This window comes from Melopsittacus undulatus, chromosome 2, assembly GCF_012275295.1.
Source record: "Melopsittacus undulatus isolate bMelUnd1 chromosome 2, bMelUnd1.mat.Z, whole genome shotgun sequence".
In the NCBI taxonomy this organism is placed as follows: domain Eukaryota; kingdom Metazoa; phylum Chordata; class Aves; order Psittaciformes; family Psittaculidae; genus Melopsittacus; species Melopsittacus undulatus.
In genome coordinates, this window is record NC_047528.1 from 40,039,204 (window position 1) to 40,051,580 (window position 12,377).

A 12,377-nucleotide genomic window follows, 5' to 3' on the forward strand; every position below is an offset into this window, starting at 1 on the left:
ATCGTTTCATTATAGCAGCATCATCTGTTTGAAAATATAAGCAATTCCCTCATCTAATTATAGGGAGGATTTGAGGTTCATTAACATTGCCAAGGCAGAGAATCAGATGTGCAACTGCAGAGCTGTGCTCAGTGGCCTGCATTCTCTGTTTCCTTTTATTTGCTTTTTCAAGGTCTCCAAGACTTTTTCCTGAAACCATAAAAGTAATTCTTTCCTTCAAAATAGACACGTGTGTTTAGAAAAAGGAAATGACTGCATTTTGTACTGTTCTATTATTGGGCAAGGTCACTGGAGAAAAATAATTTCACCTAAATAATTTTATCTCTGATTCTGGATTAAAAAACAATAATAATAATATACAAGCAACTGCTACATTTGAAGAACAGATCACAGGAAACCTTGCATTTGTCTCACAATTTTAAATATTGCAAAGTAATGCAGATGAATAGGAAATTTAACACACCAAGAAAACCCCTTAATTTTCAACACATTTTGTGGTTGTTTATGGATTAACATGCTCGCCAAGTGTAAAATGTTGCCTTGTATTTCCTAACTGTGTTTAGAAACCGAGAACACCAAAGTCTTCAAGATTGCTTCACTTCCTTAAAGAAATAATAGCGCTTTTTTTTTTTTATGAATGTAGTTTAAACAATGACATTTTCTTGGGACATCTGTTTTGAAATCACATTTTGAATAGATATGAACTCATTTCCTACTAAGCAAGTAATTTACTATTGTTGATAGTTGTTTACAAGTTTTATGAGTCAGATTTTAGTAAGTGGCAAAGGTCTTTACAAATCCTTTGAGTATTCCCTAAAGTGTATGCATAGTCTTTTCATTATATAAAATGTTCGGGAAGCAAAAGTATATGGGCTGTTCTTCACTTCCTACCAAGTTATAGATAGCAAAACCTAGCTCACAGAAGGAGCTTTAAATATATTTATTTTCAAAGACTTCTATCTTTAGCTGTTGCAGGTTAATGAAGTTTGATATCAGGGCAATACGTACTTAAGCAGCAAAGAAATAACTGCTCTATCTTTCCATTGCTTTGAAATATTAGAAGGTAAAAATACAACTAATTCTAATAATATCCTAAGATGCTACTATAACAAAGAGCAGAACCTCTACAATGAAATTTAATGTTTGGCCTTGTCACTCTCTTTTTACTGTGCAATTAAAGTAAAACAAACAAACACACACACAAAAAAACCCAAAACAAACCACAGAGCATAATTTTTTATTTATTTTTTTCTTTGGTTGCTGCCACACAGAATTCATTTTTTAAACAAAACCACAGTAATTTATCTATCCTGTATGTTGTATGTAGAATTGCCACTAAAAAGAACCCAGGACATTTTTTCTTCTTATCTGCAATGTAGCTCATATCAGCCAAGCTGTCACAAGACAGTACTTGATATAAACAAGAGATTGCAAAGACATCTCAGTAATCAATATTAGGATGGCTACAGTATGGAAGCCCCAACCACTGCATATCATTTGTCTCAGCATCTATTTCTATGACCAAATGAAGCATTAATTCAAATCATAAATCTATGGTGATTTAAATCTGGGAATGAGCACCTGCCTGCTTTAATGATTTATTTTGTACATTTCAGTAAGCAGGAGATTTGTCCATATGAACTGACAGGTCACCTTCAGATGCCAGTAGCAGACTGTTTATCACCATGCAGACTAGCATCTCATCTTAGCAAGTAAATATTAAACTAAAAGAATCCAATTGATTGTGGATGGGGAAGAAAGGCGTTGCAGCCATATATTTTACTCAGTGTGCTAATACCTCACTCTGATTCCCCTGTAATTTCTCTTTCCTTTTTTTTTTCTTTCCTTTTTTTACCCCTTCTAAAATGATAATTCTGGTAGGACGATGCAAGCTCAAGGTTATCAGCAAAACTGAGGGATGTAAAATAATTACTTATTAGTAACATTGGCTTCCTTTAAGTCCCTTAACACTAACCTTCTGGCCACTGCTTCGAAGGACCAAATTATTAAATATGTGGAGTATTCTGTATAATTAAACAATGTTCATCTACAAAAATAAATTCTACAATTAACATTAAACATCTGATTAAAGCTAAAAAGCAAGATAATTCAGAAGCAAACCTGACAGTTCAACTCAAGAGCCCATATTTTATTTATCTTCTTTTACATAGGCGCTGCAACAGCCTAAGAACAGGGTATGATCAATAAATGTACACTAATATACTATAATGTCTGTTACATGTGGGCTAAGATGTCTGAGTTAAGCTTTTAGCCTGGTTGGTTAAGTTTTGTGTTCCCTTTCAGGATAGTCAGGCACATAACACAATTTAAAATACAAACCAAAATCAGGTTACTTTCTTTTATTTCTTCCTCCTGTCAACACTCAGTAACATAATGTTTCAAATTCATGCCTAACAAGCCATAATTTAAAGCACTACCAGGATATGGACTTGATAGTATTTATTAGAAAAGAAAAAATGCAGAAAAAATGGGGTGGGGGTAACAACACACACTTACTACAGAGCAACACATTTGAAATACAAGTTCTTGTCAAGATCATAGAATCACAGAATCAGAGAATGGTTAAGGTTGGAAAGGACCTTAAGGTCATCTAGTTCCAACCCCCCTACCATGGGCAGGGACACCTCACACTAAACCATGTCACCAAAGGCTCTGTCCAACCCGGCTGTGAACATCACCGGGGGGAGCATTCACAACTTCCTTGGGCAACCCATTCCAGTACAAAATACAACTAATAAATACTTAACTCTTAAACTAATAATTCCCTGGCATTAGCAGCAGTAAGAATCACTTCACTGATTCCATAAGCATAACTCACACTGGACGCTAGATAAGGCTCACTACAAAAGAAACAAATGCAAACTGTTTTTGAGAAAACCTCCATAGGAGGAGTATGGCTCCAGACTGCACAGAAAAGCACAATGTATTTCAAGACCCATTCCTTGCAGAATGGAGACAACTGGGATACTTTTCACTCTACTCAGAAGAGCCATTTTTTTCTGAACATAATGAACTCAATTCTTCATTCAGTTAAATTGTGAAATTAAGTTAACAAGTAAGATAGGAGGCTGAGAGGAAATTTTGACAATGGCGGTAAATAATGTTGCTTCGCTAACTCTGCCTTACCAAAATAGCTAGAATCTAAAACAGGAAAAACTATTAAGCTGTGTAAGAGCAGATCAGTTATCTAAATTACATCATAAGTAATGATTCTAAAATATTCTTTTTTCTTTTTTATTCCAGATACTCCATCCACTCTCCTACAAAATACTTCATGTGGTTTAGATGTTGATTATCTGTTAACTTTTCCATTTCCATGGATGTAAAAGTGTTTCTCACTGGAACTTCCTTCCAAGCAGAATAACAATTCCATAATCCGATATTTGAACATTGTATTTCATGATTCATTTATCAAAATCTGAAATTCACACCTAAACTAGCTTCTATCCACTTTATCCTCCCAGTCTGCACTTACAGTTTTCACTCTTTCTTACTACTTCACTTTTCTTCCTGCACCTTAGGGGCCACATGACCCTTCCAATTCATTTGTACCTGTCTCTTCTCCCAGATTTCAGGCACCTCCTCTCAACCCTGTGTTCTCTCCTAGGGAAAAATTCTTCCACTAATATTCTAGTGACTGAATGTGTTGGTGCTATCTGTGTGCCTACACACTCATTTAAGACTATTTTCTTTACCATCAAGACTTTGTTTCAAGCCTTTCTTTAAAAGAAAAGAAATCTGTCCCTCTCTTTAATGCAGTAATGCATACATATTGTCGTTGTTTAAAATGGTGTGCCTAGGTAAACCAGTTCTTTGAACTGCAATTCACACAATTTCTAAATAATAGCCTACCCTTACCTACTGAACTGCACAGAAACATTGTTCACATACACATTTATTTATGTTAAGGCTAGTACATAACTCTAAGACCCATTTCAAATATATTTATGAGATGAAAAAGCAAAAAATAAACAAAAGAACAGAAATAGAAACAAAAAAAAAACACCTATCTTAAGTCATTTTATTCCAATATATACTGATCTTGCCTGCAGTCTTCTGAACGTGCCTGTTTGTCATTGAATTTCTGTTGCTGAGTTAATACTGTCTCAACATGATAAAAGGAGCCAATACAATGAAATGGCATAACAAAACATTTTACAGCAGACACACACAGATGATTAAAGATTTAATCATCAACAACAAAAAGTTATTCTAGCTTTGAAGTATACTTTAGGAAAACAAATTGTCTAAACAAATAAGTAAAGTATACTGAAACAATTCTGTTTGTGAAAGAACAAGAGTTGCTGATGGCTGCTTAAGAAATGGAAAAACCTGTTAACTACATTTTAAGAATGTGTTTATTAAAAAAAATACGATAGGAACTGCAGAGCATGGCAATAATTTATATTGTGTATGTATGTTTTCCTTTTGTCACAGGGCACACAAAAGTATGAAATATTTTGCTTTCAAGCTTGTGTTCTGAATTACCTAAAGTCGATACCCAGCACACTGAGCAGGAGACATTGTTAAATTTCACTTTGACACCATCATCTGTCACCCCACCTGTACTTTGAAAAATGAACTCTAAGCAATCAAACCACTTTCTTTCACGGAAAATATTAACTGGACTCTGCAAAAGTAACCTGCAAAGCAAAGAATGTTTTTGTAATAGTAACAGAAATGTTGAACACTGGTGTAAAGGTCAGATACAAAATAAAACTAAAAACAGCAAGAAAAAGTGAACAAATATGCAAGTTTCTATACCAAATCAAGGATTTCAGAAGGAAGTTCAGACGGATGACCATTTTAATAAAATACCAGAGCATTACGGACAAGTAATATAATAATGCTGTGTGTGTCTGAAACTTACCAACACTTGAATTCAGATCTCCATTTTCAGAGTCTGCTCCATGCTGGTTATTATTTGCATGATAGTTGGACATAGCTTCCAGTTTAATTTTTTTCACTTTCATTGCTTCTGCTATGGCAGCATTGGTGGCAGCTGCTGCTGCTGCTGCTGCTGCTGTCAAGCCTGCAAATAAGAATGAAAAAAAATTTAATATAAATTATTCTATGATTCTTCATTATTGTAAGGACTAATACTGTTAATTCTTCCTTCATGCTTCCTATAGAATGAACAGAGAACATTGCAGAATATTATTCCTCTTGTTAGATTTAAAAGCTATTAGTTTTTTCAAGCAAATTTTTTCACATCATATTTAGATATTTAGTTTCTCCTATATCTCCAACTAGATCTTAAATTGGTATCCAGTAACTGCAGTCATAATGCAATCATAACTAACTGCAGCTACACATGCTCTCAGAAATCTAATGCTGTTTCGAAATGGTGTCTTCAGTGTTTGGCTATGAATAGGTGAACATGTACATAAACATATTTAGGGAAAAGGAAAAAAAACACCACCAAACCTTTAGATCTCAAATGTTTGACATGCTAAAGAAAACAGAAAAAAAAACAAGTTTACAGTTTCTATTTATAAGGAACAGATGACATTTCTTTCTCATTTCACACATAACAGTAAGGAGATGTGGTCATTTTAGGAAACATTTTTTTGAAGAAATGTTAGTAATGCAGAACACTGGCAAATACTTTTTTTGCTTTCCCCAAACTTCAAGGCATTAAGGTATTTATCAGTGAGAAGAGGAATTACTAAACCCATTTAATCCCAATCCCAAAACCACCTTCAGGCAATCCAAGTGCTCTTACAACCAAACCAAATTTTTGTCATTCAGCAATTTACAAGAATGTTCTACAGAAATGAGAACATTTTTCTTGTCAAAAGCAATTAGACAAATGGTCCAGTCTTCAGAACTCAACATTAGATACAGCCTTTAATCAAAGTCACAGTATAAGTTTTTGCCTGAGGCAAAATAATTCTTATGTGGTCCTCAAACTGTCCTGGGTTCCTTTGCCCCAGCCTGGATGGTGGCAGACAGAAATCACTCCCAAAACTTCACAACAGCTCCCTATTTCACATGATTATTCAGGGGATAGAGGTGGGAACTAAAGAGAATTAAATGTCAGAATGAAAGAGAAGGCATTATAACAAGTAAATTTTATGCAATTATGCAACCTCAGCCTGTGATGCCACAAGAGGAGAACAGACCCTCAGTCACTCTGAATCAAGATTCTTGGCCAGACCATGGAGAAGGATTGAAAAAAACCTCAGTAATTAGTTTAAAGGTGCCTGCTGTCTGATTTTCAGCTATTTGGAGAGGTGTGAAGTGTCTTATGGATCTCAAGAGGAATTAACTCCACAATTTACTATTCTAGGGGGCCAAGGCTGCTGTCCAGCATAGGAGGGGTGCAACTTAGCAGGAAAGACCAAATAAGCAAATAATCCCAGGTTGCTGAGGCAAATATTAGTAGCATCATTGCTGCCAAGGGCCTCTTGTTGTCTCCTTTGACCCCTGAAATGGAAAATTAGTTCACTCTGGCCATGTTTTCAGCTAGTGATGGGGAGGGACAGAAGGCAAAATCCAGTGGGGAGAATGCAGAAGGTGGGTATCAGGAAAGCAGTGAGGTGGCATAAGAGATGCCTTTGAATACATTGTGGGTTGCTTTCCCTTATTACTTTGCATGATCGCATAAAGATTAGCAAACAGCTCAAGCCTCCCAACCCTCTTCACAGGCTGACTTCTAACGCCTCCAACTGCAATGAGAATTACCAAGTATGTGATAATTACATGCTGCATAGGCAGATCAATATTATTTAGAAAACTGCTATATCAGGTAGAAGAAGATGTACCAAAAGCCAAAAATCAAATCAGAAGGTGGAAAAATACAAGGGCTTAATTTTATTTTAGCTTCTGCTACTATTATAAATTGTGCATGTTCTGGTCTTAAAAAGGTATTGACAATAACATGGATTGCTTCCAATGATATTTTTACTTTAGAGGAAGGATATGAAGCTATACATTATACAAATTTGGTTACAGCCCCTAAATTAGGCCACAGAAAAAGGGATGGTGCACCTCTGAACTTTGGTTTGCATCCTGTGCTCATTAAGCAATACAATAACCTATACTTCCTTTTTGAATATCCATCACTGACAAGCTAAAACCAGCATCTTTAAGGAACAATCCTTCAGAGGAATATTCAAACACAATATAACCAATGAACACAACTCTAATTTTTGGTTGTGACTTGACTTCTACACCAGCATTTTTAAGCACTTTCAAATACTAAAGTAAATACCATATTAAACAGACACTGGACATAGGACTCATGAGTCTGCCTTGTAACTATGTCTCACTGGGGTAATGACACGGTTGCAGAACTGCTGAAATACAAACTCTCTTGCTACAAAATTTGCGCCAAACCAAAGTAGGCCATAATGCTTCTCTCTAAAGGAAACCATAACCTTTGGATAAGGAATGCAAAATTAAAATCCAGATTGTTTAGTTCTGTATTATGATTTTCATAAGATAATGCTTGTGATAATAAATGATAATTTAAAAAAGCAGAAATTAAACTACTAATTTAATTCCTTCTCTCCTGCAACCACATTAAGTGATTGAGATGATTACTCTGCTATACAGAAATTAATTTAAAATATACAAATCTAAAATGCGTGCCTCATATAAGCACCGGTGGGGGGGGGGGGGGGAAATGTGAGTAAGGAACAATCCTCAGAATTATCGTTTAACATCAGTCCTCACAGCAATTCCAACACAGAGCACAGCTTCTGTTTTGCTCTTCTCTTATCACTTGACTCTCACAATATAGCAAAGCAAGTGGCAAGGAAGATCCTGAGCCAGTTACTAGAGCATTATAATCACTGGTGCACTCACTATACTGTGGTATGGTACATAAAAGATAAAACTTTCTATTTAGCATAGGGCCTGATCCATCTCACTGATGTGACTAGCAAAGGCAGCCAAATATATGCTAAAAACAAGATGTTAATAAGCTGTTACATATCTATATGCATATTTTAAAAGACTAAACTTTAAAGTTGGGTAAATACTTGGTTTTTTTTTAATTGTTGTTAAAAAAAGGATTTTTCACCTAAACATTATTTAACGTCACTTTACTCTTAAAAACAAGTAGGCGAGAAATTTCTGAGGTGCATGCTTTTCTAAAGTACAGAAATCTTATCTTCAAATATGAGATAACCAGAAGTCACCTATAAAGCCAACTGAAATAAAAGAAATAAGGATCATACCAAACAGATGCTTAGATATTTTTAATTTTTACAAACTGTTTATTTGAACAGTTAAAAGTATCCAGGCCAAAATATTCAATGGATTAAATTCAACGGGTAGTTGTCATTAATATTCTGAAATTGATAAGTTGTTTATGTCTGGCATTCTTCCTGCTGATTATGCAGTGAGACAGGCAGCTTTATAAATATCTCATCACTCCATCGTCACACAAATTTCATCGACAGTGCTCATGCACAGCTATTAGCAATATGAATCTAACCATTACAAGAGGAAAGAAAATCGAACATGTGGCATTAATACGCAGTCCTGGTTCCTAACCATCTGATAGGCAGATGGTGTAAAGCGGATTCTCCAGCTGAAATGAAGGGGCACATCATTTAAAACCTTGTTTGCATTCTAACTGATATCAGTGCCATATTGATATACATGATACATCATGGCAGTATTTGAACAATCTAGTCTGTTTCAGTCATAAATGTTTACAGCCTTGTTTTTTATCTTCAGAAGCATGTTCTGAAGAGCGTATTTTTAATTTATGAAACCTATTGTTTACTTCTGTTGAACCAGATTAGCAAAGAGCAGGAATATTAAATTACCACAACCACAGCAGTATAACTAAGATGGATGAATAAAGTACGTTTTTTTCAATAAAATATGTTAGTGAAGGAATTAAAAAATTAGCCTAGACATTTTATGCATTAAATACATTTATTCATTTAAACCTTACAGCTTTTTTCCCATGTGTCATACTCAGAACTTTAATGCTTTATAAAGCTATCTATTTAAAACTCTTACTGTGTGCAATTAATCTTGTCCAACAATTTAATTCAAAAAGCAAAACATCAGAAAGTAAAGTTCAATTCAACCATCACGCTTCTGAAGTAATCTCCGTATTGCTGACAGTTCCTATAGACTCATCAGCAGAAGTCTGTTCAAGGTGTCTTGTAGGAACCATATGAATTTGAATTACAGCTCAATTGAAAGCTCTCCAAGCCTTAGTAGGAATTCAGGAACAAGAAGCAGAACACCAAAAGAAAGCGTGAATGCTCCTTTCCTACAAAGACCTTCTCTCTTCTGTCACCAGATTACTTTGGCCTGTTGGGTGTGTTTGTAGCTGTTAATTATGTTAATAAAGTTGCAGCCTGCTGCCTCTGCCAGATATAATCATAAGCTTTCTGCTGCCAAGTTCTAGTCTAATTTACACCCATACAACTCTACTGAAGTCAGAATTTCGTGGGTGAGAATGAGACCAGAAGTATGACCTGTATGTGTGGTCTCTAATGCTGAAAAATGAGTGAATGAAATGGAAAGCCATGACAAAAATACCATAGCATCTTCAGAAAAATAATTCTGTTTTAAAACAACTGAAAGAGATGTCATATATCATGACAGATATTAAAAATGTGTATGAATTACTACTGGTCAGCACTAAATCACATCCAGGGTTTCTGCCTTTCAACAAATATCATTCCCTGCCTTAAGAGAGAGCTCTTAAAACTTTTCGATGTCAAAAGCAGCTTCCACGCCCTATTGTTGAAGGAAAAAAAAGACCTATGAGTGTAACTTTTTCAGCCTCAAATATGTCTCAAAATACACATTTTGGAATTACATGCCTAAACTTGGGCTGGGACTCTATAAAATTAAGTAATTGAACTTACTTCCCTTTTCCTTCACATAACTATACCTAATGGTAATTTTAGTTCCTCATAGTTACTCCAATAAACAATGAAGAACTTCCTCGATATAACTATTTGTTTCCTTTATATACACCATACATACATACTTATCGACACATTAAAAAATACAGTAATATATATACATATTTCACAACTTCTTTCCTTAGGACTTTGAGAACATTTTCAAGGTAACTTACCTCTGCCATTATAGATCAGGTTGAAAACCAAAATACACCTGCTACATTTTATTTCACTTATTTGCTGGAAAGCTCATTCTGCAAAAATGCTTTATTCATTGAATGGGAGGAGGTCCAAATCTCACCTAAATTCTAAGAGAACTCCTTTCATTGTTGGAAATTAATGCCTAATCTTTTTTCTTATACTTTATTTCAATGATACTGACTTGAAAATAATTCATGTCTTTTCTTAATTCCAAATTCTGTATTAAGGTTCTTTCTTAGGCGAAATTCTTATTAAAATATGAAAACTCTGCCTGAGAAAGAAAGGCAGGGTTACCTCCTAGGACTTGACCCTGATCACTGAAGACTATTGCAGGGGTTTGATGTGTTTCAGCAGTTGAGGTAAAAGGTTTTGGTATCTTACTATGCTGCTGCACAGTTACTTCAAATGAAATAGGATCCTAACCTTAGTCTCTGATCTAATGCGTGTTTTATATAGTGTGATACATAAAACAAAAAGGCAAAAGCAATCTGCAGGAGGACAGAGGTCTGATTACATAGACTGGACTGCAGAAAAGGGAACTTCATACTACACTGTAATGTTCTGCTAAAATATACCAAGTTTCCTTAGTAGAATTCTTTATGTATAATGTAGGTCTGGAATCTTACAGTTATCCAGAAGTCTTACTTCTATTAAGCTGCCTGGATTGATCCAATGCAACGATATTGATATACCTTAAAAGTTCATTACCTGTTATTTTGGGATAATAAAGAAAATTCCTGTCTGGCCATTCTAGTTGTATTTTCCTGCTCAATTTGCATGGTTCAACACAAAGTGCTCATCCAGACAACTTTGTAACATCATTAAAAGACCTGTTATTAAATGAGTCATGTAAAAAAAAAAGTGAAATAACTAAAGGCACTTCAAATATTGTTAAATAAGGAATACTTACAAAAATTTAGCCCCATGTAATATGGTTTAGACTAGTACAACAAAAATTAAATTGCCAGTCTTACATTGGGAGAAAAACAGTGTACGTGAGGCTCAAACCATCTGTTGTTCATCAGACTAATCAGACCTTTTTCCTGCAACTACCCCTAAATTGCAGTATGAATTTTGAGGTCTGGGTATTTCATTTAAAATAAACAAGTAAAAGAGCTAAACTTCCACAGCAATCTTCAAATCTAAGAATTGTTTTACTTGCAATGTGTTTCTGCAATTAATAACACAGTTAGTTGCAGAAATAAAATATTGACCTTGAAAGAAGTAGCATCTTCTTGATCTGTTTTGTTAAAAGTAGACAAAACTGAACATTAAGACTATATTTTTTTCAATGAGAACTACTGGAAGGTTCAATAATGCTGAAAAAGAATGTGCAAGTATAATTATTTTATCATTAATATTTGCCATTTACAGAACTGATGGGTTTACTTTTTTTGTGTGGGTTTTTTTTTTGGTGTTTTATTTATTCTTTTGTACTGAAGAGTAAGAAGTGAAATCATAAACTGCATTTCAAATAACACAAGAAAGTACTAAATATTACTGATTAACAGGGGTTTATAATCTGTGACTTTATTATTGGCTTGGTGCAATTATGACAGAATTAAACAATGTAGACTGCATAACTGCCTAGCTGTATTGTACTTTTCAGCAACAGTTAAAAATCCTACTGAAATGCATACAGCATCACTACAATACAATTAAGAGAGAACATTCCTTCTTAAACAACAGTCATCTTTTCAAAAGCAATAGATCCTCAGTTCTCATTCAGTCTGTTGCATTATTCATTTCATGTGCAACCTCATGCTGGACCATAAATTGTTACTTTATCTAATCAAAGGCGACTTAACTCCGCAGAAGGTCAAAGGTTTAATTTTGTGAAGTATTATCTTACGCTATGAGTTTAACGGAAAAATAGAAGAAGAAAAACAGCCAAGAAACTGGTAATAAATGAACCTTTATTGCCTCAGGCATTGGCCTAGTTAATAAACTTTCATTGAAGGTTTCTTTCAACTGTTATGGACAATGAGGTAAAAAAAATCTTAAATTACAGCCATGTGTGACTTTTAAAGCAGGCATTCTTTTTTATCTCAACCTCCCCAGCTTTGGAGAAAGACAAAGAGATTGTCTTCAATTTCTTAACCAAAAATGTATGCCTCTAAACAGATGAAAAAGTGCAGATCAAGCCATTTTAAAAGCAGGGGTCAGCTTTGAACAGTATAAAAAAATACTTTTCCTGAAGTGTCGAGTCTTGATCCACAGTCTCTTTAACCGAATAGCATGCAATTTCCCAACCCCCCCAAAAAAAGTATG

General features: G+C 34.7%; 1 protein-coding gene across 3 annotated transcripts in view; it reads right to left on the reverse strand.

Annotated features, from left to right (window-relative positions):
* Positions 1 to 12,377, reverse strand: part of DACH1 (dachshund family transcription factor 1) — a 366,347-nt gene that overhangs the window by 176,322 nt on the left and 177,648 nt on the right. For all 3 annotated transcript variants that reach the window (XM_005148107.4, XM_031048082.2, XM_031048083.2), the window contains exon 3: positions 4,892 to 5,053. In XM_005148107.4, coding sequence (XP_005148164.1) covers positions 4,892 to 5,053 — 162 coding nt within the window. The remainder of the gene's footprint in view (positions 1 to 4,891; positions 5,054 to 12,377) is intronic.